This window comes from Heterodontus francisci, chromosome 32 (genome assembly GCF_036365525.1).
Source record: "Heterodontus francisci isolate sHetFra1 chromosome 32, sHetFra1.hap1, whole genome shotgun sequence".
Classification (NCBI taxonomy): domain Eukaryota; kingdom Metazoa; phylum Chordata; class Chondrichthyes; order Heterodontiformes; family Heterodontidae; genus Heterodontus; species Heterodontus francisci.
The window spans coordinates 11,831,795-11,859,447 of NC_090402.1; the positions used below are offsets into that span (position 1 = coordinate 11,831,795).

At 45.0% G+C, this 27,653-nt stretch overlaps 1 protein-coding gene across 1 annotated transcript in view; it reads right to left on the bottom strand.

Moving 5' to 3' along the window:
* Positions 1-14,653: 14,653 nt before the first annotated feature.
* The window catches only part of LOC137347632 (dynamin-1-like), a 224,562-nt gene continuing 211,562 nt past the window's right edge, over positions 14,654-27,653 (bottom strand). Inside the window, exon 20 of the mRNA XM_068012240.1 lies at positions 14,654-26,873. Coding sequence (XP_067868341.1) covers positions 26,855-26,873 — 19 coding nt within the window. The 3' untranslated portion in view covers positions 14,654-26,854. The remainder of the gene's footprint in view (positions 26,874-27,653) is intronic.

The following is a 27,653-nucleotide window of genomic DNA, read 5'->3' on the forward strand; positions in this document are numbered from 1 at the left end:
GCTTTCTGCCGTTTCACCTTGATTTTGTCCGAGCACTCCTTCCCCACAGCCTCCACCTCGGGCCGCCTGAGCAGACGACTGCCAGATTTTCCTCTTCCTTGCCGCACGTATGACTCGCGTCACCTTGCGACTGGCAAAGGCGTTCTCGTTCCAGCGCCGGTGCCTGCTCCGGTAGGTCATTTCGTGGGTTTTCTCTTTTTGCACATTGAGGGTTACCAGTCCAAGCTTTAGATTTGCCTCGGCTGAGATGTGTGGCTTTTGCTTGCCGTCAATGATTTGGAACTCCAGATCTTCATTCTTGTCATTGCAATGGGCTGTACGAGTAATTTTTCCTCTCGGCACTAGTGTGGTGCCATCATATAGCCTCAACCTTACTTTTGAGGGCTTCATTTTTGGATCGCCACGTTGAGCCACTTTGCACAGGTCTGTGAAGGTCATGATGTTGCAAGACGCACCAGTGTCTATCCGGCTCTTCACATTGACTTGATATTCTCCTTCTGCAGTCATCATTCCAACAATCACAAACCGATTTATCACCGATTGACCTGTCTGATCCAACCTGTTGTATGTTGTATAGTGATTCGTCAGAATCTTTGGCTGATATCTCTCCAGTGGCCATCTGTACCAGCCTGTTGTGCTTCCTTCTAGCCAAGCACTTGCGTGCAAAATGATTCAGCTTCTTGCAGTGAGAACATTCCTTTCCCCACGATGGACATGCCTTCTTTTCCTGTGGGTGATGTCCTCCGCAGTATTTGCATCCTGCCCTTTGTCGGTGATTTTTCTGCCCTTTTGGCCTGGAATGTCTCTCAGCATAATGCAAAGCCTGGTCTGTTCTGCTATGAATATGCTGTAGCTGCTGATTTACAACTTCAGCACTTCTGCACACATCGATTGCTTTTCTGAGAGTCAGTTTCTCCTCTCTCAGTGGACGTGCGCTCACTGCGGGATCTCTTATGCCTAATACAATCCTGTTTTTAATTAGATCATCTTTTAGTTGCGCAAATTCACAGGATTCTGTGAGCTGTGTTAATGCAGTCACATATTGATCGATGGACTCTTTTTCACGTTGGGCCCTAACATTGAACACATACCGTTCATAAGTTACGTTCACTAGGGGTTCAAAGTGTGCCTTCAAGGCGTTCAAAATTTCTGCTGTCTGTCTTTGATGCTCTTCTGAGAGATTTAGGGTGAAATACACTTTGTAACAGTCCAGTCTCTCTCCAACAGTGATCAAAGTGTAACAACTCGCAGCAGCTCTGGTTTGCTAATGAAATCTGTTGTCATTTTGTAATTTTGCCATTGCAAGTGGAAAAACTGCCAATTGTGCTTCATATTACCTTCATTTTGACTGGCGCAGGCAGAGGAAAATTTGCAGCCATTGTCTTACCCTGTGCTTTCAGCTGTTTCTTTCTTCCTTTTCTGTGACTTCCTGTGGCTTTTAGCAGCTTCCAGCATTTCTGACCATTCCTGTGCCCTTTGTTCTGTAGCTGTGCTTGGAAACAGCTCTTCAACACTCAATCTCAGAGTCACTCTGACACCATGTTACAAGCTCACAGGACACCAGTCTGGTGCACACTCTGTCTTTATTGAAACTGACTGTAAGGGCTGCCTGCAGTGAGTGCCTCATGGTAGAGGTCACATGACTATGGCAAGCCAGGAGGCACATTGGTACAGTATTGCATTTCTAGCCCAAACAGGCATCACAGTCAAGCCCATACTAACAAACTTTCCAGCAGGAGTAACTAGGGGAGGGGAGGAGTGGGGTGACGTGCGCATAGTTAGGAAGGGATTTGTAAAATCTTCATCCCAAGTAATTGTAGCCTCCTACCGACACACTGCTTACAATGTTATCAAGGCTTTAAGATAATTAAGAACAAATGTCTCTTTGCAATCATATTGCAGGAGGATCCAGAACCCCTCAATTAAAATTCCAAGATGTTACGCACTTTTGGGTACCTATTTCAGTATGTAAACCAGTCAAACCACTCGATAAGATTCCAGCCTCTAACTCACTCCTGAGTACCCATTACACTTTGTTTCGGGAGCAATTCTAATTCATTTTCTAAGTAGAAAAATGTAGGCAAATACCTCAGCAATCCCACTCCATAAGCTTTTCATCCTACAACTGTCAGAAGTACTGTAGTTTTATGTAACTTTAACATGTAGGACAATTCAACATTTAGGATAATATTCAAGTGCAGTTTTGATCCATTGTGGCACAGAGGAGCACAGTACAGGGAGGGTTGAGACTTTTATATTCCATCCATTTAATCTGAAAGGTATCAAAAATTGCACTGTGAACCTTTAATTAGTATTTTAAAACTACTTCTGCATTTGCTCAAACAGATGGTACCCTGCTCACACCTGGCCTACTTTAGCAGTAATTTCTAAAGCAGGAACAGTGTCATGGTCCTGTAGTTTTTTTTCTCTCCGGGGAATATGTGGTGTGTCTTTAAGGCTGGAAATGGAGCCGTACTGCTTTAAGAACCCAGCAAGCCTCAGGAGTTAGAGAAAATGCATGTTGGTTGCCATTGGATACAGCCAGTTGGAGACTGCGATTCAAAGGGTGCATTCCCGTTACTTTGGAAACAGCCACTTGGACTGAGCATCAAACGATACATTTGCTACAATTCAATTTTGAGCTGGCTATTTAGTTGAAGGCAGTCTTTTCTAACAGAACACAGACAGACAGCTGGTGTTAGCAGCTGAAAGAAGAGCTTTCAGCCATTTAAACTGAAGGAAGAGAATTTAGTCTGTTTAATTATTCTCTCTCAAAATTCTAAAAATTCAAGCCAAAACAGAGATCTCTGATAATTTAAACTGAAGGAAGGGAAGTTAGACTGTGACAATCTTTTATCCCTCAAAAACTCTAAAGTCAGTTTGATTCTATTGAAAGTGTTTGCAAGTTATTAATTGTTGAAATCCATCAATGAAGGAAGGAAAGCTGGAATTACTGCTGGAATTAGACTAACGGACTATTCTACTGTGGAAGAACCTTTTTTCCCCATTGGACAGCTGTGAGGACTTCAAGCAACATTGGACTGTAAATTTGCAAGGACTCAAATTTTTTCTATTTTAAATGTTGTTTATATCTTCACAGTGATTAAGAACTTAGTTTTTCTAATTAAACTGTTACTGCGTTGATTGAAAGACACCTGGTTTGGTTAGCCTCATTCGGGGGTGGGGGGGATGGGTGGGTGTTAATAGATGGTACAATTTGGCAGGGTCTTTCTTAATTTGGAAAGTTTAAAATGATATTTTAGGCGATCTGTGGAGGTACGGGATTGAATTAACAGTGTTTTTCCCCACCACAATCCGAATCGTATATTTTGATTGTGGGCTTTGACTGGAGCGGTCAGTCGTAACACCAGTCTGTTGTTGTTCATCTGTTGTGAAAACTACAAGATTTCTTTTCCTCAGACATTTCGAGATTGCAGGGATTCACTCTGTGATAAAGATATGGCAGAAGGACAAGGGCAGCAGGCACATGGGAACACCACCCCCTGCAAGTTCTCCTCCAGGTCACACTTGGAACTATATCCCCGTTCCTTCTTCATCGCAGGATCAAAATCCTGGAACCCCAACCCAAACAGGACTGTGGACGTACCTACACCACATGGACTGCCGTGGTTTAAGAAGGCAGCTCACCACCACCTTCCCAAGGGCAATTTGAGATGGGCAACAAAATACTGGTCATGCCAGCAACACTCACATTCCGTGAGCGAATAAAAAAATGCTCACTTGTCCACTGCTTTATATGAAATTTTGATCCAACCCAAACAGTTCACAGTAAATTAGTTACAGGGTTCAGGCATTAGTTTTGTTGACTAGGATGTTCCTATGGTATCCAGAGATTGCCATGTAAAACAGAGTTTTTAGAAATATAATAATTGTTTATAAATAGGGGTATTGAGTACAAGAACAAGGAAGTTATGATAAACCTGTATAAAACATTGTTCGGCCTCAATTGGAGTATTGCGTCCAATTTTAGGCACCACGCTTTAGAAAGGATGCTGAAGGAATTCGAGAAGGTGCAGAAAAGATTCACAAGAATGGTTCCAGGGATGAGAAATGTCAGTTATGTGGATATGACTGCAGACAGACAGACAGAGAGAGAGGAGCATGGCGGGAGCGGAGGTTTAAAAAATGCACCAAAAGCCCAGAGTGTGAGACCGGAGACAGAGACAAAGCGAGAGAGAGAGGAGCACAGCGGGAGCAGAGAGAGAGAGAGGAGCATGGCGGGAGCAGAGAGAGAGAGAGGAAAATGGCGGGAGCAGAGAGAGAGAGAGGAGCACAGCGGGAGCAGAGAGAGAGAGAGGAGCATGGCGGGAGCAGAGAGAGAGAGAGGAAAATGGCGGGAGCAGAGAGAGAGAGAGGAACATGGCGGGTGCAGAGAGAGAGAGAGGAACATGGCGGGAGCAGGGAGAGAGAGAGGAACATGGTGGGAGCAGAGAGAGAGAGGAGCATGGCGGGAGCAGAGAGAGAGAGTTGGGACATGGCGGGAGCAGAGAGAGAGAGAGGAGCATGGCGGGAGCAGAGAGAGAGAGAGGAACACGGCGGGAGCAGAGAGAGAGAGAGGAACAAGGCGGGAGCAGAGAGCCAGAGGAACATGGCGGGAGCAGAGAGAGAGAGACAGGAGCATGGCGGGAGCAGAGAGAGAGAGAAGAACATGGCAGGAGCAGAGAGAGAGTGAGGAACATGGCGGGAGCAGAGAGAGAGAGAGGAGTATGGCGGGACCAGAGAGAGAGAGAGGAGCATGGCGGGAGCAGAGAGAGAGAGAAACATGGCGTGAGCAGAGAGAGAGAGAGGAACATGGCGGGAGCAGAGAGAGAGAGAGAGAGGAACATGGCGGGAGCAGAGAGAGAGAGCGGAGCATGGCGGGAGCAGAGAGAGAGAGACAGGAGCATGGCGGGAGCAGAGAGAGAGAGGAACATGGCGGGAGCAGAGAGAGAGAGGAGCAGGGCGGGAGCAGAGAGAGAGTGAGGGGAACATGGCGGGAGCAGAGAGAGAGAGAGGATCATGGTGGGAGCAGAGAGAGAGACAGGAGCATGGCGGGAGCAGAGAGAGAGAGGAGCATGGCGGGAGCAGAGAGAGAGAGTTGGGACATGGCGGGAGCAGAGAGAGAGAGAGGAACTTGGCGGGAGCAGAGAGAGAGAGAGGAACATGGCGGGAGCAGAGAGAGAGAGAGGAACATGGCGGGAGCAGAGAGAGAGAGAGGAACATGGCGGGAGCAGGGAGAGAGAGAGGAACATGGTGGGAGCAGAGAGAGAGAGGAGCATGGCGGGAGCAGAGAGAGAGAGTTGGGACATGGCGGGAGCAGAGAGAGAGAGAGGAGCATGGCGGGAGCAGAGAGAGAGAGAGGAACAAGGCGGGAGCAGAGAGAGAGAGAGAGGAACATGGCGGGAGCAGAGAGAAAGAGAAGAACATGGTGGGAGCAGAGAGAGAGAGAAGAACATGGTGGGAGCAGAGAGAGAGAGGAGCATGGCGGGAGCAGAGAGAGAGAGGAGCATGGCGGGAGCAGAGAGAGAGAGAGGAACATGGCGGGAGCAGAGAGAGAGAGAAGAACATGGTGGGAGCAGAGAGAGAGAGGAGCATGGCGGGAGCAGAGAAAGAGAGAGGAACATGGCGGGAGCAGAGAGAGAGAGGAGCATGGCAGGAGCAGAGAGAGAGAGAGGAACATGGCCAGAGCAGAGAGAGAGAGAGGAACATGGCGGGAGCAGAGAGGGAGAGACAAGAGCATGGCGGGAGCAGAGAGAGAGAGAGGAACAAAGCGGGAGCAGAGAGAGAGAGAGGAACATGGCGGGAGCAGAGAGAGAGAGAGGAACACGGCGGGAGCAGAGAGAGAGAGAGGAACATGGCGGGAGCAGAGAGAGAGAGAGGAGCATGGCGGGAGCAGAGAGAGAGAGGAGCATGGCGGGAGCAGAGAGAGAGAGAGGAACATGGCGGGAGCAGAGAGAGAGAGAAGAACATGGTGGGAGCAGAGAGAGAGAGGAGCATGGCGGGAGCAGAGAGAGAGAGAGGAACATAGCGGGAGCAGAGAGAGAGAGAGGAACATGGCTGGAGCAGAGAGAGAGAGAGGAACATGGCGGGAGCAGAGAGAGAGAGAGGAACATGGCAGGAGCAGAGAGAGAGAGAGGAACATGGCGGGAGCAGGGAGAGAGAGAGGAACATGGTGGGAGCAGAGAGAGAGAGACAGGAGCATGGCGGGAGCAGAGAGAGAGAGGAGCATGGCGGGAGCAGAGAGAGAGAGAGGAACATGGCGGGAGCAGAGAGAGAGAGAGGAGCATGGCGGGAGCAGAGAGAGAGAGGAACACGGCGGGAGCAGAGAGAGAGAGAGGAACAAGGCGGGAGCAGAGAGAGAGAGAGAGGAACATGGCGGGAGCAGAGAGAGAGAGGAACACGGCAGGAGCAGAGAGAGAGAGAGGAACATGGCGGGAGCAGAGAGAGAGAGGAGGATGGCGGGAGCAGAGAGAGGAGCATGGCGGGAGCAGAGAGAGAGAGAGGAACATGGCGGGAGCAGAGAGAGAGAGAAGAACATGGTGGGAGCAGAGAGAGAGAGGAGCATGGCGGGAGCAGAGAGAGAGAGAGGAACATGGCGGGAGCAGAGAGAGAGAGAGGAACATGGTGGGAGCAGAGAGAGAGAGGAGCATGGCGGGAGCAGAGAAAGAGAAAGGAACATGGCGGGAGCAGAGAGAGAGAGGAGCATGGCAGGAGCAGAGAGAGAGAGAGGAACATGGCCAGAGCAGAGAGAGAGGGAGAGGAACATGGCGGGAGCAGAGAGAGAGAGAGGAACATGGCGGGAGCAGAGAGAGATAGAGGAACATGGCGGGAGCAGAGAGAGAGAGAGGAGCATGGCGGGAGCAGAGAGAGAGAGAGGAGCATGGCAGGAGCAGAGAGAGAGAGAGGAACATGGCGGGAGCAGAGAGAGAGAGAAGAACATGGTGGGAGCAGAGAGAGAGAGGAGCATGGCGGGAGCAGAGAGAGAGAGAGGAACATGGCGGGAGCAGAGAGAGAGAGAAGAACATGGTGGGAGCAGAGAGAGAGAGGAGCATGGCGGGAGCAGAGAACGAGAGAGGAACATGGCAGGAGCAGAGAGAGAGAGGAGCATGGCAGGAGCAGAGAGAGAAAGAGGAACATGGCCAGAGCAGAGAGAGAGAGAGGAACATGGCGGGAGCAGAGAGGGAGAGACAAGAGCATGGCGGGAGCAGAGAGAGAGAGTGGAACATGGCGGGAGCAGAGAGAGAGAGAGAGGAGCATGCCGGGAGCTGTGAGAGAGAAAGGAACATGGTGGGAGCATCAGGAGCAGAACAGGGAAATATCGAAAAGTGACATCAGAATGACGTTACAATCAACAGCGAAAGCAGGGAAACAGAGAGCTGCCGGGGTGAGTATACAGGTAAGCTTTTAATTGAATTTAATTTAAACCAAACATAGCATTAAACATCACAGGCAAGCAGGTAGGTGAATGGTTTGGGAAGAAGCTACCTGTTTGGTGAGTGTCTAGTAAGTGATTAAGGTCCATTCTAATCCTAAAATTTAAAATAGTAAAGGAACTAGTGGTAAGCTTTATAAAATATATTAATAAAGAAAAATAAAATAAATCATTGAATAAAATAATTAAGTTGTTAATTAAAACACATTAAGGATGGCAGGACAGGTGATGTGTCACGACTGCAGCATGTGGGATCTCCTGGATGCCAATGTGATCCAAGGCAAACACGTCTGCCGTAAGTGTTTGCGGCTCGAAGAGCTTCGACTCAGGATCATTGAACTGGAGTCCGAGCTGCAGAGACTGCGACACATCAGGGAGGGGGAAAGTTACCTGGACATTTTGTACCAGCAGGTGGTCACACCTCTTAGGATAGGGTCTTCTGATTTTGTCAGTGGTCAGGAGCAGGAGACTGTGGCTGCAGCTGAAGCAGGTAAGGGGACCCAGAGGGCAGGAGTGCAGGAGCCTCAGCCTTTGCGATTGTCCAACAGGTTTGAGGTTCTTTCAGCTTGTTTTGATGAGAGTGTTGGCTGCAGGGTGGATGAGCAACCTGACCATGGCACCATGGTACGGGAAGCCATTCAAGTGGAGGGAGAAAAAGGAAAGTTGTGGTAGTAGGGGACAGTATAGTTAGGGGGATTGACACTGTTCTCTGCAGCAAAGAGCGAGTGCCAGGGTTCGGGACGTCTGCTCAGGGCTGGAGAGGAACTTACAGTGGGAGGGGGAGGATCCAGTCATCGTGGTCCATGTAGGTACCAATGACATAGGCAGGACAAGAAAAGAGATTCTGCATAGTTAGTATGAGGAACTAGGCGCCAAATTAAGAAGCAGAACCTCAAAGACTGGTATGGTAGAAGTGGGTTCTGGTTTGTGGGGCACTGGCACCAGTACTGCGGAAAGTGGTGGCTGTACTATTGGGATGGTCTACACCTGAACCGCGCTGGGGCCGGTGTTCTAGTGAGCCGCATGACTAGGGAAGTAGAGAGGGTTTTAAACTGAATAGTGGGGGCAAGGGAAAAATTTGGGGAGATGTTATAAATCAAGGAGTAGAGACAAGGTAAGAGAGAAAGGTATTAATATGGGAAATGATAGACTGCGACAGGAAGGAACAGAGCATACAAACGTAAGAGTAAATCAACAGATAAGGCTAGAGGTTACAAAAATAATAAAAGGTCAAAACTAAAGGCTCTGTATCTGAATGCACGTAGCATTCCAAACAAAACAGATGAACTGAGAACGCAAATAGAAATAAATAAGTATGATCAGATAGCCATTACAGAGACATGGCTGCAGGATGACATAGATTGGGACCTGAATATTGAAGGGTACATGACATTGAGGAAGGACAGGAAGCTAGGAAAAGGTGGAGGGGTAGCTATGTTAATTAATGATGGTATTAGTGCAATAGAGAGGGATGATCTAAGTTTAGGAGACCAGGATGTAGAAGCAGTTTGGGTAAAGATGAGAAATCATAAAAGCCAGAAGTCACTTGTGGGAGTGGTGTACAGACTACCTAACATTAACCACACTGTAGGACAGGGTATAAAGGAAGAAATAATGGCAGCCTGTCAGAAAGGTACAGTGATAATTATGGGGGCTCTTACCCTACATATAGACTGGAAAAATCAGATGGGTAGAGGTAACCTAGATGAGGAGTACATCGAATGTTTTCAGGATAATTTCTTGGAACAATATGTTCTGGAGCCAACCAGAGAGCAGGCTATTACTAGACCTGGTATTGTGCAATGAGATAGGATTAATTAATGACCTCATAGTTAAGGTGCCCCTAGGTAGCAGTGAACATAATAAAATTTTACATTCAGTTTGAGGGAGAGAAGAGTGAGTCCAAGACTAGCATTTTAAACTTAAATAAGAGCAATTATGAGGGCATGAAAACAGAGCTAGCTAAAGTGAACTGGCAAATCAGATTAAGGGATAGGTCAATAGAGATGCAATGGCAGATACTTAAGGGAATATACAGAATAGATACATTTCAACGAGAAAGAAAAATTCCAAGGGTGGGACCCACCATCTGTGGTTAACTAAAACAGTTAAAGATAGTATCAAACTTAAAGAAAAAGCCTATAATTGTGCAAAGATGGGAGGCAGGTCAGAAGATTGGACAGAATATTAAGAATAGCAAAGAATGACTAAAAGATTGATAAGGAAGATAAAATTAGAGTGCGAGAGAAAGCGAGCTGGAAATAAAAAGACAGATAGTAAGAGTTTCTATAGATATTTAAAATAGAAAAGAGTTAACAAAGTGAGCGCTGGTCCTATAGAAAGTGAGTCTGGGGAATTAATAATGGATAATAAGGAGATGGCAGATGAATTGAACAGATATTTTGCATCGGTCTTCACTATAGAGGATACAAGTAATATCTCAGTTTTAGCTGCAAGTCAGGAAATGGAAGGAATGGGGGGAACTCAAGAAAATTACAATCACCAGGAAAGTGATACTGAACAAATTGTTGGAGCTGCGGTCTGACATGTCCCCAGGTCCTGATGGACTTCAACCTAGGGTTTTAAAAGAAGTGGCTAGTGAGATAGTTGATATGTTAGTTTTAATTTTCCAATATTTCCTAGATTCGGGGAAGGTTCCGTTAGATTGGAAAATAGTGAATGTGACTCCTTTATTCAAAAAGGGAGGGAGACAGAAAACAGGAAACTACAGGCCAGTTAGATTAACATCTGTCTTAGAGAAAACGTTAGAAGCTATTACTAAAGACGTTACAACAGGGCATTTACAAAAATTCAAGGTAATCAGATAGAGTCAACATGGTTTTGTGAAAGGGAAATCATGTTTAACCAATTTATTGGAGTTCTTTGAGGGAGTTACATGTGCTGTGGATAAAGGGGAACCAGTGGATATATTGTATTTAGATTTCCAGAAGGCATTTTATAAGGTGCCACATCAAAGGTTATTGCAGAAAATAAAAGCTCATGGTATAGGGGGTAACATATTGACATGGATAGAAAATTGACTAACTAACAGTAACAGAGATTAGGCATAAATGGGTCATTTTCTGGTTGGCAAGATGTAACGAGTGGTGTGCCACAGGGATCTGTACTGGGGCCTCAACTTTTTACAATTTATGTAAATGACTTAGATGAAGGGACCGAAGGTATAGTTGCTAAATTTGCTGATGACACAAAGATAGGTAGGAAAGTAACTTGTGAAGCAGACATAAGGGGGCTACAAAGGGATATAGATAGGTTAAGTGAGTGGGCAAAGACCTGGCAAATAGAGTATAATGTGGGAAAGTGTGAAATTGTCCACTTTGCCAGGAAGAATAAAAAAGCATATTATCTAAATGGTGAGAGATTGCAGAGCTCTGAGATGCAGAGGGATCTGGGTGTCCTAGTGCATGAATTGCAAAAGGTTAGTATGCAGGTACAGCAAGTAATTAGGAAAGCTAATAGAATGTTATCATTTATCATGAGGGGAATTAAATACAAAAGTAGGGACATTATGCTTCAGCTACACAGGGCAATGGTGAGACCACATCTGGAGTACTGTGTACAGTACTAGTCTCCTTATTTAAAGAAGGATATAAATGCATTGGAGGTAGTACAGAGAAGGTTTACTCGACTAATACCTGGAATGAGCGGGTTGTCTGATGAGGAAAGATTGGACAGGCTAGGCTTGTATTTGCTGGAATTTAGAAGAGTAAGAGGCAACTTGATTGAAACATATAAGATCCTGAGGGGTCTTGACAGGGTGGATGTGGAAAGGATGTTTCCCTTGTGGGAGAATCTAGAACTGGGGTCGCCCATTTAAGACAGAGATGAAGAGAAATTTTTTCTCTCAGAGGGTCGTGAGTCTTTGGAATTCTGTTCCTCAAAAGGCAGTGGAAGCAGAGTCTTTGAATATTTTTAAGGCAGAGGTAGATAGATTCTTGATAAGCAAGGGAGTGGAAGGTTATTGTGGGTAGGTGGAAATGTGGAGTAATCAGTTCAGCCATGAACTTATTGAATGACGGAGCAGGCTCGAAGGGCCGAGTGGCCTACTCCTGCTCCTAATTCGTATGTTCATATGTATGTTCGTATGTTGGAGAGGTTGGGGCTGTTCTCTTTGGAGAAGAGAAGATTAAGAAGAGATTTGATAGAGGTGTTCAAAATCATGAGGGGTTTGGACAGAGTAGATCGGGAGAAACTGTTCCCATTGGGAGAAGGACCCAGAACCAGAGAAAACCGATTTAAGGTGATTGGCAAAAGACATGAGGAAAACCTTTTTTACACAGCAAGTGTTTAGGATCTGGAATGCACTGCCTGAGAGTGTGGTAGAGGCAGGTTCAATTGAAGCTTTCAAAAGAGAATTCCATTATTATCTTAAGAGAAAAAAGTTGCAGGCCTTGCGCAAAAGGCGGGGGAGTGGGACTAGGTGAGTTGCTCTTGCAAAGAGCTGGCATGAACACCATGGGCCAAATGGCCTCCTTCCGTGCTTTAAGCATTCTATGATTCTATGGTTGTACAATGTCAATACAGCCATCTTTCACCCTCAACTCAGGAGCCCTTATCTCTCCGTCAGCATTGCTCTCAGCTCCAGCCTAGCCTAGACATTGCTAATAGCTCCCTGGGCATTGCCACGCACTCCTGTGGCTTGGGGCAATGGTGGTGTAGTGGTAATGTCATTGGACTAGTAATCCAGGGGTTCAGGTTAATGCCCTGCAGATAGGGGTTCAAATCCCACCATGGCAGGTCATGGAATTTAAATACCATTAATTAGTAAAAATATGGAATTAAAAGCTAGTCTCAGTAATGGTGCCATGAAACTATTATTGATTGTCATAAAAACCCATTTGGTTCACTAATGTTCTTTAGGGAAAAGAAATCTGCCATCCTTACCTGGACCAGCCTACATGTGACTCCAGACCTGCAGCAATGTGGTTGACTCTTAACTGCCCTCTGAAATGGCCTAGCAAGCCATTCAGTTGTCAAGGGTAATTAGGCATGGGCAACAAATGTTGGCCTTGTGAACGACACCCACATTTCATGAAAGAATTTAAAAAAAACTCCTGACAGCAGATTCACTCCCTGGGCATTGCCACTCACTCCTGTACCTCATTCAAAGTTACATCTGAAATAATGGATCATTTTAGTTTTTAGTAATGTTGGTTGAGGGATAAATATTGTGCAGGACACCAGGGAGAACTCCCCTGCTCTTCTTCAGAATAGAGCCATGGAATTATTTACATCCACCTAACAGGGATCTCAGTGACTTAGAAGAGAAGAGAGAGGGAGGCCCCTCAACTTCTGGGAACAGTCTGCATCAATCTACCCTGTCCTATCCCTTCATAATTTTAAAACACTTCAATCATAATCTGCTGTGTTTTGACAAAAAAAGTTCAAGTCTTTCTTCCTCCTCCCTGGATGTTTTACTACATTAAAGGAGCTATATAATTGCAAATTGTTGTTGTAACTTCTAAGTAAAATAGAGACATGTTGTCAAACCTTTTCATCTTGCATTCATTATGACAATACACAAGAATAACCAATGTGAGGAAAAACAATAACTTATACTGCACTGGAAGCTACATATATTAATACACAGGGCCCTATTCTTTGCAGATAGAAAGAACATGTACACACATTATGCCTGTTTCAGCTGAACAAAATAAGTGACAGCCATTCACTGGTTCATTCCTCAGGGCAATCCCTTGACCAATCAGAGTCAAGCTGCCTGGTTTAAATTTCAAACAAAGCTTGGCAGTTAACTGTCAGTCACCATAAATTGGTGCATTCTCCATGGCAATGCCTCTACCAATCAGAGTTCATTTGCCAACCAATCAGCACTTTCTTCTCATGCAGTATATGTTGTTTTCTCTTACATTGGTTATTCTTTAGTTTAGTTTAGTTTAGTTTAGAGATACAGCACTGAAACAGGCCCTTCGGCCCACCGAGTCTGTGCCGACCATCAACCACCCACTTATACTAATCCTACACTAATTCCATATTCCTACCACATCCCCACCTATCCCTATATTTCCCTACCACCTACCTATACCAGGGGCAATTTATAATGGCCAATTAAGCTATCAACCAGCAAGTCCTTGGCAATTGGGAGGAAACCGGAGCACCCGGAGGAAACCCACGCAGACACAGGGAGAACTTGCAAACTCCGCACAGGCAGTACCCAGAATTGAACCCACGTCGCTGGAGCTGTGAGGCTGCGGTGCTAACCACTGCGCCGCCCTGATTATCCTGATGAGTGCAAGATGAAAAGCTTCAACAACATGTCTCTATTTTCAGCAGTTCTCAAGTTCTGTACTACCAATTGAATATTTCGAAGTACTTCTCCATAAATAAGTATTACACTCAGAATTATATTCTATCTCCTGGACACTTAAGTATTTGCATCATATAATCTGACACCAGATGCTGCTGTTCATTATCATCAAGCTGCAGCTGTGGCTGGAATGGTTTTATTTCTTGACGACATGAAGATACAAGGTCCCAGGCTCATTAGATGCAAAACTGAGGATCGAAATTTAATAGCTGAGGATCTGGTGGTCTCTGTAGCTGCAGACCCCGAAGACACTGTGTGCCTCACCCACGGGACTCACTGTTCCTCAGACCCTAGGATTCATTGCCCCTCAGGCTTTGGGACTCACTGCTCCACAGATGCAGGGACTTTCTGCCCCTCAGACACCAAGTCTCGCTCTGCTTCTCAGACCACCCCCTGTCCCCCTCCCAGGTTCCCGTTGCTCCACAGGCTCCCAGTATTGCCTCTTTCCATAAAATTACACAAAATGCCAGCACAGAAACAGAGGCCTTCCAATCAAAGCCAGTGTTGATACTACAGGCATGTCCCCTCCCATTTCTCTTCATTTCCCCCCATCAGCATCTCCTATTCCTTTCTCCTCCTTATGTTTATCTAGCTTCCTCCTAAATGCATCTTTGTGTTCCCTTGTTGCTGCTGGATTTTTGATTTTCCTTCCCTTTTCTTTCTTCTTGATCCTGTCTTCTCTCCTTCAGATGCAATTTTCCAGTATATTCTGCTTTTACTTTGGATTCTCGGCATTCCTGCATTCCCATAACCCATCCCACTTTTTTTTTAAATCATCATTTCCCCACTGATCAAACTCACTGTACCTCAGGACGAAAGAGAGGACCCACATTAGGAAAAATGAGAGGAAATAAAGAGACAATCATGGATCACTATCCTGCACAAAGACACCGCTTTATTTAAATAAAGGAGACTTTGATTACACAGATATGTCATTTTTATATTTGCCACAGGTCACTTTCAAAGCATAAATACACCTTTAACATCAGATTTAATTCATTTCACCATGAATGTCATATACATAGATTTCAAATCAAATGCCTGTATACCAGATATTTATTGTATTAATATATACCATCACGGTTTGATTTAAACTAAAACTCCACACAGGAGTATGACAAGTTCATTGTCTCTCCCTGAAACACACATTAACACATGGAAGAGAAGTACTTGTCACACTGAAACTGAATGGTTGTTACAGAGCGGCAAAAAATAGAAGAATTATACAGGGAGCAATATTTCCTGGATATGTGCAAGAGCGGATTTATGCAGACATTAGAGCACGTTATATATATTTATATCGCTTCATTTCAGGATAGACAGAATGCTGAAGAGACTTGACACACAGCAAGCTAAAACAGACTAGAATTGCAAAGAGGGACACTGGGCTCCCAGTTCTCAAGGGGCTACCACTTAGTTTGCCTAAAAGTAAGGGAAGGAGAGAGAGAGAAAACACAAGAGAGACAGAGAGAGAGAGAGGAACAATCAACCCAGTAATGGTTAGTTAAATCAGTACAAATCAAGCTGGAAAAATGCTTGAACAGGGCATGGGAAGACATTATATACAAGATTGTGAGCCATTTTATTAAATGGATATGCGGAAAATTTGGCATATTTTCACTTGGATTCTAAAAGGTTTTTTTGGAGTGAATGTTATACCCATGAGGAAGTGAAATTTCTCCTGATGATTATATCCTCAAAAAAAAAAGCAGCTCAAGCACATTGCTTTTTTCCTGGCATGACCATTGGTGGCTAGAGAATGAAACACTTTTCCCAAGTACTAGCGCCCAGTATCGGCCTGAAGTGCTCTCCGTTTCAGTAGACGGAATGTTAAAAACTCACTCCACGCAGCCCCCAACAACAAGCCTCGTCGTGCCACCCCCAACCCTGCAGAATCGCCCCCTACCCACAGCTCCAACAGAACTTCCATTTTACACACCAGCCTTCCTAAGACCTCCCTGGGTAAGATGCCAGTTCAATGCTTAGTTAGAAGCAGTTTAGTGCCTACACCCACCAAAAACTGGACGAAACTGTCCAATCTTTATTTTTTTTTTAAAAGCAAACATATTTAGCCAAAATTATATTAGTGAAAAATAAGAAAGAGAAACAATGAAGTTGGGTGTTAACCAACAAAGTACTATTAACTAAAGCTTCACAAATGCAGTAGGGGTGATTTTTTTCCTGGATAACCAGAGCACAGTGAATACTAAATTAGATGTCTCGGAGAGCAGAGTTGTAACAGACGCTCTACCCCGATATCCCTCCATGTCAATGAGTAGAAGGAAAATTGGATTCTTATAGACGTGGGGAGGTTCCTCAACCCACCCAATTCTACACTAACTACTGCACCCAGATAATCAATGCCCACAGCCGTAGAATGTACTGAACAAATTAAACCCATTGATCATCCAGTCAAAAGCCAGGAAGTTGTGCTAATCCTTTATAAAACACTGGTTAGACCTCAGCTGGAATATTCTGACCAATTCTGGGCACCACACTTTAGGAAAGGCGTCTAAACCTCAGAGACGGTGCAGAGGAGATTTGCTAGAATGCTACCAGGGATAAGGGACTTCAGTTATATGGAGAGGCTGGAGAAGCTGAGATCATTCTCCTTAGAGCACAGAAGGTTAAGGGGAAATTTAATAGAGGTGCTCAAAATTAAGCAAGGTTTTGATAGAGTAAATAAGGAGGAACTGTTTCCAGTGGCAGGAAGGTTGCTACTCGGAGAACACAGATGTAAAGTAAGGCAAAAGAATCAGAGGGGAGATGAGGGGAATTTTTTTTTACACAGTGAGTTGTTGTGAACTGGAATGCACTGCCTGAAAGGGCCATGGAAGCAGATTCAATTTTAACTTCTGAAAGGGAATTGGATAAATACTTGAAGGGAAAAAAATTGCAGGGTGCAGGGCTATGGGGAAAGAGCAGGGGCAATGAGAATAATTGGATAGCACTTTCAAAGAGTCAGCACATGCATGACGGGCTGAAAGGCCTCATTGTGTGTCATATAATTCTCTGACTAGGGGATACCTTTGAGTTTCCTGCAAGCTCCTGGATTATTCATTTTCCTCTCTCCCAGACTTGGGAGAAATTAGAAAGAGATCCAAAAAACATTTTAAAAAAATGAATGTGTAATTTTTCTTTTAACAGTCTCAGATTTTCTACGAACAAACACAGAAATATCAAAACCAACTAGTCAAGATTGGAAACTTACAAAGACAGGTTTACAGAGCAAGTGTTTCAGAGTACAGGAAGAGGTGAGCAATGGGCTAACACGTCTGTCTAAGAAAGGGTATTCTGACACATAACAGCACCATAATGGGATCTGCTGTTTACACCATAGCCGCGTCAGGAGTCGCTTGTCCAGGGACATGAGCAGTGAGTTGACACGAAGCAAGAAATGGTGACCATTGGTAATAATTTGGTTGCAGTACTCATGACACATTACTGTAAATTGTGTGAAAAAGACAGAGAAAAAGAGAAAGGGAGAGAGGGCAGGTGGTTAGAGCAATCCGAATTGTGCGTCAATCCCCTGTTTAAGCAGGCCTATCTCTTGATAAATTGAACTATTACGTTCACATTAAATTTGTTCAAAATGTCTGTTTATAGTGAAAGGTTATCTCCTCATGAGAAAAAGAAAGTCTTGTTTGACAGTAGGGGAGTTTATTTGAGGGAGATAGACACGGAGTGCCTTGTGCCACATCAACAGTGACATTGGCGCATAAAGTTGAGGTATTTTTTACACAGTTAACGCTGTCTTTTTTCAGATGAGCTTTGACATTTCTCTCCTGAAGGCAGTGCCCCTTTTTTAAAAAAAAGTAATAAAAGTCATCAAAGTACTTGCATAGTCGCCGTGGAAATTAGTCAGATTTACTTAACGACGCGTTGAAATTAGCTTGGAGAATTGATTCATGGGAGCGTCAGCAGGGCCCATAGGGTAAGGAAAAAAAATGCTTCTTTCATTAAATGTACGATGTATATTTTTTATAATGTGCGTTTTTTAAATACATTTACATACATATACAAATTGGCAATGCACTTGACTAGCGGAGAGATCACGATATAAGAAGACTCCATGTTTATGCTACACTGACACATAAGGGAGAGGGGGGTGCGACTGCAACACACTGCAACCCCCGGGACCTGCTCTGAAATCTAAGAGGCTCGGCTCGATCGGTCGGACAAAATGGCCAGTCGGGTCGGCGAGGTGGGAGATCTCCTGCTGCTGTGGAAAAGAAAATCACCACAAAAGAAACAAAAGCAAAAAAAAAAAGCACACAACGTCAGTCAACCGTCACCACACAATGCAAGATTCATCTGCCCGGGTCACAAAAAATGGACGCCAACTGATTGGAGAGAGCTTTCAAAATAAAATACTGAACAGCTGCCTTTGTAGGTTTGAACTCCATCTGCTCACCCCTCTTTCTTTTGGTCAGCCCCATAAAGGGGTTTCTCCGGCCAAACCACACCAGTTCTGTTGGTGGTTTTAGAGTAGAGAAAAATTTGAGCGACAGGTTAACACATCAGTCAATGTGATCCACTGTTTATACCACAGCCATGTCAACAATTGCTAGTCTATGGGATTTTAATAATGGGTTGACACTGAAAGAAGGAATAGTAGCCATTGACAACAGGTCGGTTGCAGAACCCAAGATGCATTGTTGTAAATTGCATTAACCTATCTTTCCCATCTAGATATTGACTGACTTTTTATATAAACAGGATAGGTCTTCCTGTCACAGCAGCTAGTTGCCCCATGAGATACTTGATCATGGCATGAAGTTGGCACCCTGATAATTTCTTCATGGAACACAGCATATGTTGGAGTGGCGGGCTGGAAGGAGGAGCAGTGTGGGCACAGGCTCAAATTAACTTATCTTTGGGGTCTGTGTAACAGACAGCGTGTACCCAAATCTCTGAGATACTCATTATTCTCATTGATCTAATCAAGGTCAGGGGTAAAATAAAGAGAACTCTTTGGACTAATGGGCTCAGATGTATCCAGCTCAAGTTTAGGGCACAGGTCAAATTCGGGATGTTCAGGGAAGCCAACCCTTTGCTTTTTCTCTGCAGTTATCCTGAAAGTGTTAACTGGGGGGGGGGGGGGAAGGCTCCATGGATACCAGAAGCCCTCCAGCATCCTAACACAAACGACCAACCCATTCAACCATGTGCAGCATCACATTTAAGCCCGAGAATGTCCCACAGTATCAAATGCACACTATGAGATTAAGGGCACTTTATTAATGGCAAAAACACCACAAACCCAATACGTACATTCTACTAAGCCCTTTGCAATCTTAGGTTATAACTAATTAGTTCAATTAAACACACCTCCATCCTTATGTCTCCAGAGTGACAGTCCAATAAATCTGCGCCTTGTTACTCCCAACATCAAGCCTATATTTAATATGATGCTTCCCATTCTACCAATTTTCAGCTACTAAATCATCTTTAGATCAGTGAGAGTGACAGTCAGCTCTGGTTGGGGCAAAGTCCCCTTCAGCCACATACATGTGCCTTTGTGCGCACCTTAATCCAAGGTCATTATGGTGTAGGGTTACCCCGGCAACCAGTTCTTTTAATATTAATTTATACAATATGATATGAAGGTGAAGTTTATACAACTGCAGAAGACAGCATACCAGAGAGCATGTAAAGAGATACACCCACATGAGAATGAACTATAACACATACAATCACGGTTAATCTAACTAGGCTTAAGGCAGGGAGCTCAGCCATGGCCCTTCATCTCCCACGCCTGGGTTTAGATCCACCTGAGGCAAAGAGACCATTAGTTCCTAAAACGGCACCAACCTCACATTACCCCATTACTATCACCATTGGATAATATTTTGACCAAGGTATTTGGTTGCTAAGGAACTTCAGCCTCAGGCCTCACTTAGTAGTGACTGGAAGAGGCCAAATGCTCGTGGCAGACTGATATAGAAAACGCAAATCAGTGATGAGGACTTGCATTCATAAAGACCCTTTAAACACAGAAAAAAAACAACCCAAGACATTTCACAAAGGCGAAGGGAAATATTTACGTCAAGCCAAAGGAGATGTCAGCAAGAGTGACCAAAAACATAGCCGAGAGGTGGCATTTAAGGAGGGTCAGAAAGCAGATGTAGAGGTGGAGGGGAGAAGGGAGTGTGAAGCCGAGGCGGTTGAAGACATGGCTGCCAATGGTGGGGGGAAGTGGAGAGGATATACAAGCGGCTGAGTCAGAAGAATGGAGAGTTCTGGGGGTTATAGGGCTGGAGGGTGTGACAGAGATATGAAGGGGGAAGGTCATGAAAGGTGTTAACACAAGGATGAGAATAGTAAATCTGAGATGTTGAAGGGACCGGAAGCCAATATAGAACAGCGAGGACAGGAATGATTGGGTAATGGGACTTGGTGGGGAACAGGATACGGACAGCAGAGTTTTAGATGAACTCAAATTTACAGAGGTCAAAGGATGGAAGTCCAGCCAAGGGAGTCTGGAGGTGATAAAGATATCATTGAGGGTTTCAGCAGAAGATGGACTGAGGCTGGGCCAGAGTCGGGCAATGTTACAGAGATGGAAGTTGGCGCTCTTGTGAAGGAGAAACTATGGAAGTGAAAACTCAGCCCAGGGTCAAGTAGGACACTGAGGGTGCAATCAGTCTGGCCTGGGACAGTGGCCAGGGAGGAGGATGGAATCGGTGGCAAGGAAATTGAATTTGTGGTGGGGCCCAAAGACAATAGTTTCAGTCTTACCAATGTTCAACTGCAAGAAATTGTGGCTTATCCAAATCTGGATACCAGACAAACAATAAGAAAACACAGAGGTGATAGAGAGGTCAAGAAAGGTGGTGGAGAGGTAGAGCTGGGTATGGGGAACATATACATGGAAGCTGACACCATATCTGCAAATGTTATTGCAAAGTGGCAGCATTTAGATGCAGATGAAAAGGGAGCCCAGGATAGATCTTTGGGGGACTCTGGAAGGAATGTTGGAAAAGTGGGAAAAGACATTGCTGGAGATACTCTGGTTAACATTGGTTCTGTAAGAGTGGAACCAGGTGAGGGTAGTCCCACTGAGCTGAACAATGGAGGAGGATGGTGTGGCTGACCTTGTCAAAGGTGGCAGAGAGGTTGAGGAGGAATAATGAGTCACAGTCAAAGATGCGTGCTGTTTCAGTCCTGTGACAGAGAGGGAAACCTAGCTGGAGTGACTCAAATAGGGAGTTGCAGGAAACATGGGCACGGATTTGGGAGGCAACAACATGTTCAAGGTCTTTGGAGAGGAAAGGGAGATTGAACAGAGGGGTTAAGTTTGGACTTTTTAAAAGGGAAGGAGACAGTACCTTTATGTTAATATCCATTCAGGTGATGTGGGTGTCATTGGAAAGGCCAGCTGTGATAGGCCTCCTTCTCGAACCACTACAATCATATGGTGAAGGTACCCTCAGTACAGTTAGGTAGCGAGATCCAGAATTGGAACCCAACAACGATGAAGGAACGACGATATATCTCCAAGTTGGGATGGTGTGCGTCTTGGAGGGATACTTGGAGGTGGTACTGTTCCAATGCATGTCTACCGGTGTCCTTCTAGGGGGTAGAGGTTGTGGCTTTAGGAGGTGCTGTTAAAGGAAGCCTTAGCGAGTTCCTATGGCACATCCTGAGGACAGGGAACCATTCACAATAGTGTGAGGGTCAGCAAAGGAAGATAGATAATTAGCGATTCAGTGTGAGTGGAATCAATGGAGCAGGAGGTGGGTTTCACAGAATTGATGAGCATAAGGGAAGCTGGGAGAGAAACTAGAGAGAAGTGCAAAATCAGGACTAGGGTAAAACAAAAGAAATCATTTGGCTGTTAATTTGATTCCCTCAGGCACCAGTAAAGGGAGGGAATCTTCATCTTTCTCTGGAGTTTTAAACTTGGGGTTTTGGGGACAGTAAACAACTAAACGATTAAAGTATTACAAATGGCACTTGTCAAATAAATCGTTCAGCCATTCTATTCAAAAACATCTCCTCATTGTAATCACTCACTGATATTATGTTGGGCTCCTGGTTTATAGTCATGAATAAAACACCATTAATGTGCATTTGATACTTTACCATAATCCAAGTGCTAAGGATTTCTGTTCTCTTCCTCCTTAGATAAAAATGTTTAAAGTGCGAGTTTGAGTCCCATTTCTCCCTTTCCCGCCTCCCTTTGCCCTCGGAAAACATTGATATATTCCCTTAAATAGACATAGGGAGGGGGCTGGGAGGGGTGGCAAATGAAGTTTAAAGTAGATGGATTGTCCAGAATGTTGAATCAACTGATAATGTGAACAGGGTATCCTGTTCGTGTGCACGTTTTTTTTCAATATGTGGACAATTTAGTTCAGTGAGGTAATCACTTGGAACAAAAAAAAAATCACAGGCCAATTGCACCAAGCTCAGAATTGGTGAATATTTCTGGGGGCTGCTGGATGAGGGAAAAGGTGGAGAAATATCGAAGTTATACCTGAAATAATGGATTTTCATTGAGCAGTCACAATGGGTGAGGATTGAAGGTTTATGATCGATAAAATAAGGCCAGAGTTCCTCTTCAGCTCTGGCTGAAATGTTATGTGTTGTCTGTTTCTGTACAGCTCCATGCCCACTCCCCCTTACTCATCAAGCTCACGCTAGTTATCCAGAGAATTCATATCGATGGATGTTACAAAGAAGCAGAGCAACCAACTCATTGGGAAAGGCCTGATTTTTTTTAAAGACCCCTGTGCTTAGCGGCCGCCTCTGAATGCCACAATGCACTAATACAAAACAATTGCACAGTTGTCATATTTGCCGCTTCTACCAGATTATGCAACGTGCCCTTTGCGAATCTGCAGCAGACAACCACCTTAAACAAACACCATGGACTGACTGAGTGTCACCAATGAATAGGTTCATTTCAGTCCAGGACCTTGCAGGAAGCACCAGAACCTTCAAGTCCATCCAGCAACATGTTAAAAGAGAGCTAGATTATGCAGTAGACATGTAAGTAACACACATGCATCGTTCGTAAGGGGTTGTGGGGGGGCAATGGAGGGAAACCACTGATGGAAATGCAGTCAACACAACACGACGAAAGTCAAGAAAGTTGCCATTAAGGCGTTTTGCGTTCTATTATCAAAATGGGCCCATCATGTGAGGAAATGTTTTCCTTTTAGTGCCACTCAGTGGATGTTGTGTGGTGTTTTTTTGTGAATTTTATTGTTGTACTCCAGAGTATTTTTTGGATGAATTTTCCAGCTCCACTTTTCCCCCTCGTTTCAACTCTGTTTAGGGATTGGTTTCACAACCTTTGGCCTGCTTCCAATGTTCGAATTTGTGCGAGAGTGTAAAACGGGCACGAGCAATGTGCGATTTACAGTATCGCAGAAAATCAAACTTCCCAGCGACAGTCATCGGATTCTACGCTACAACAGTGACAACATTTCCTAAGCACTTCATTGGCTGTAGAGCGTTTGGGATGTCCTGAGGCGGTGAAAAGTGCTATATAAAAGCAAGTTCTTTCCATCTTCTTTCTTACCAATGGATGGCTGATTAATTCCTCTCTCTAGCTCAGTTGCAGCTGCAATCAGCAAACTCAGCACCAGAGCTGGGGTTGAAATTGGGATCTTCCTGATCAGTGCTGTGCTGAGCACTGAGTTTTTATCAGCTCCCCCTAGGCTGAGCCACAACCCGAAATTCAGAAGCGCCTGCTCTGCCATCCAAAAATGTGGCACTTCCATTTTCTACCCAGTCAACCTTTGGGCTTTCGCACCGCAGTGAACTGTGCTGAGAACGGCCCCAAACTCAGGTTCCTCGTATCAGAGAGAGGACAGAAATTTGCACCCAACCGAGGTGCATCCAAGCTCATGTTTGAGTTGACTGCTCCCCTCGCCCTTCTCCCACCATCCCTGTCTGAGAGACTGAGTGGTGTTCAGTAGTCAGTCTATTAGGGTCTTCTCCTTGTCTATGGACAAGCAAGTTCAGTTGGCTGTGTAAGCTCATTCGGCAGTGCAATAGTACATTCCCTCCCACAGCTCCCTTTGTACAAGTTTGTTTCTTGAAAGCAACAGACCCTCCCTTCAGTTGCTAAATACAAAAGCTGCATGCCGTACACTGCTAGCCATGATAACCCTTTCAAACAGGTATCTTGCTAGTGTATGTGTTTTTGGCGCATTCATACTGAACCTTAGGTTCTGGGAGCAGCTTTGTATTGTTTGCATCCATTGACAATATTCTACACTGTGTGAGCTACTAAGGTGCAGCGGGCATTGAATTGTTTTGCTTTAATCCAACTAGTTGTCCAATGCTTGGATCATACTGAGTCAAATAGGACTGCTTAGGAATCCCTCTGGAATGCCTTATTACCAACAATCTTCTACTCACAGTCCTACTTTATATAAAGTCGTCATGTGGGGCCAAATTTGCTGCTGACTAGGGGTCTCTATGTTCTTTCTTTAAGGATTTTGTGCGCAATTTCAGTGCTTTGTGATATGGACCAGTTGTCCATTTAGACCTATTATAGCTACAAGAATTTCTAGGTCAGATATATCATGGCCAGCTACAGAGTAAAGCTCTCTCTACTCAGCCCCGCCAATGGACCTCAGCAAGAACCTCAGAGGAACACCCCTAGAGTGTATTTCACACATAGCCACCTTGTGGCCTGAGTGCCAATGTTAACGCCAGTTAGTTTCACTTTCAACCTTCAGGAAAATGGGTTGAATATGCTTAAAATTAATTTCACATCAGCCCCTTACAGTCACCATCAGTGTAGCCTGGCATTGAACCGCAAGTCCCAGAGGTAGGAACCAAGATCCAATACTCTGACTTCTTGTTTTAGTAGCAAACACGTGATGTTAAAGGATGGTTTATCCTCAACTGAGTTAAGATGTGGCAACCAGGAGGTCGAACAAATTGTTGGCAAACGGCTGTTTTTGCGCAAACAGTGGAAAGAGGTAATTAAGTGAAATTTGACGCGGAGATTGAGACTTAGCTTTTTCAGGTAAGGTAGCGGAGCCAAAGGTGTCAGAGGAGTTGCAATGCCAGCTTGGCTGAGTCGGAGCACTAAAAGGATGGGCTCAATGGCCTTTTCTTGTCCTTGACTTTGTCTTATGTTGTGTTCTTGGTGTACACATACACCACTAGGAGCTACACAAAATGACCAGAACAATTCACTGAGTGCTGTAACAGTTACATTCACAATACTCCAAGACACAGACACTGTTGAGCTCACATACAGAGAATGCCATTGCACTGACAGGGTTCTCTACAATGTTCCCCTTTCTTTGGTATTGGTTGACGTTTGTGAAATTTTAATCCCTTTCTAGTCTCCACCAGTTGTTTGTGTGCTAATCGATAGCAAAAACCAACTTGTTAGTGTCCTTAACAGACTGTTGATGTGTAGACTTGATTCTGAGTTTCCTATCATTCCAGATTGGAATTTATGCATGGTTGTCTGGGATACTAAGTGACATAACTGGGGACAGCGGTTTCAATAGAGTATCCAAATGACACCCATCCATAAATGAGCAACTGTTGCCTTAATACATCAACACTGCAATACATAGGTTCCCTGGGAATGGGAGGACAATGGTTTTTCTGATGATACCATTATTGGAATGCTAGGCGTGTATTCACAGGTGCGGAAATCATCAGGTGGGTTAACCTGAGCAGTTTTCACCCATTGCAAGCGTGGGCAAGGAGATGGGCAGGGTGGCCGGAGCTGGGAACAAGCCCCATACCTGAACTCTCAGCCAAGCGCGTGCACCAAGAAAGCAACAGCGGAAGAATTAAACGCCAACGGCTACCAAAGAAAACGGAAACATCGACAGAGGACGCACGCAAAATGTGAACCTTGTAATCAACAAGTCTCATTAATAATGGCAATTCTCTGTATTTTTTTAATCCTAAGGTGTTGTTCACATACTGTGCTACCACTGGGATGGGTGGAATATCTCAGTGGAAGGTGGGTTTAAAGGCACTGCCTTTATCGGCAGGGAGAGGAAACGGCGACAAATATATTCGCCACAAAGGTATTTTCATGGCGCCTGTGACACAAACTGCAACATCACGTCACTCACTTGCTCACTGCCTCTCAGTAAAAGCAGTGCCTCTTTAATGACTAGACCTACATGGAGGTGTGAGGAGTGATGGTAGGGGAGTCATGCAAAGCACGGCAGAGGAGACAGTGTTAATGAGCAGCGGCACGTACCAGTCTAGGGTTAATGTCCTCAAGGGTCACTTATTGTTATTCTGAAAGATAATATCAAATAAAGATGGCAGATGGGCAAGGTCAAAGGTTACAGATCATGAAGACAGAAGCGCACACAAGTAACTCTCCCTTTCTCTGGTCAATTTTCCATCGCACAAACAAGCTCAAACTAAAGCCCTCACCAGCAAAAGGTACAGGTGCCTAGAGAGGACAGACATTCATTGCCTAGACCAGTGTTATTCATCAACCTTTCGTCACATGTCACACTCCCAAGCACTGTCCTGCTCCAGGGGTACAAGGAATGATGCTCCCAATACACTGCCCAATAGTGTGACTTCCTGTGCCCTCGACTCCCCATGTGCTCAGCTCCCCATTTCCAGCCCTGGTCAGATGCTGAGTGGAAGCCAAGCACTCTTCCAAAGGAAGGTGGTGCAGGGAGGGGGACAGACTGGAGGAACTAGAGGACTGATAGATCGATCAAACTATAGGTCCTCTAGTTTTCATGTAGCCTGTTCACCTGTTATCTGGACGCCCTCGCTCCTGATAGTATTCTCACTCAAGAGAAAGAGAGAAGGGGGCACGACACCAAACCTCAGTTCCGGCAACATCTCGCAGCCAAGTGGATTGTGAAAGGAGCCCCAGAGACATACAGGTGAATGGAGACGGGTTGCAAGTATTCTCTCCTCACCCCGCCAGGCTGTGTTACGAATCCCACTGGTCTAGACATTGCTTGCCTTTTTGCAAGTTTTGGTGCTGTGTGAAAATGCTTCCTTATATGGTGATGCACATTACATAGCAAGGCAATTTACAGAACCTGGATGTTTGTCCCCTGTAGGAACCCATACTGGTCCTAGAGCAGTTCAGTCCGGGTCAGTTAGAACCCTTGTCGGTCCCTGTAAAAACAAAAGTTTGGTTATTACTAACACCGGCCATTTGATAATCTGTGACTCTTTAAGAGCAACATGTTTATTTTTCTCCACCAATTCCCCCCTCCCCATCTCTCCTTGAGTGACGATGAACTCCAAACACAGACTGCCTTCTGGTCCCTTGCTCAGGTGATAATTACTCATGCAGGAGACTGACAGTGAGTTGTTGTGATCTGGAATGCACTGCCTGAAAGGGCAGTGGAAGCAGATTCATTAGTAACTTTCAAAAGGAAATTGGATAAATACTTGAAGGGAAAAAAGTAACAGGGCTATGGGGAACGAGCAGGGGAATGCGATTAATTAAATAGCTCTACCAAAGAGCCAGCACAAGTATGATGGGCTGAATGGCCTCCTTCTGTGCTGTAAGGTTCTATGATTCTAAGTGTTAGCAGGCCCTTTAACCAGAGGTGTTACCATTGTCGAGCTTAATCCTGTCCTCACTTGACGTCTTCACCTGTACCTCTAGCAGTGAGACTGCTAGACTACAATCAGGAGTGACCCTCTCCTTAACGCAGGGGCATTGACCACAACTGTAACTTCCCTATCTCCACCCCGCTCTGAGTCTAGGCAGTTAGCACTGAGTGGGCATTGGACCCAGGACCTTTCTGTCTATATGGGTCAGTTTCTCACTGGATAAACTGACCGACGCGAGTTAGCTCAGCAACGCCCAGCTCAAAAACATTCCCTTCAGCATGCACATCAACTCATACTTCAAACATCAATCAGTGCCTTTTGTCACAGATCACC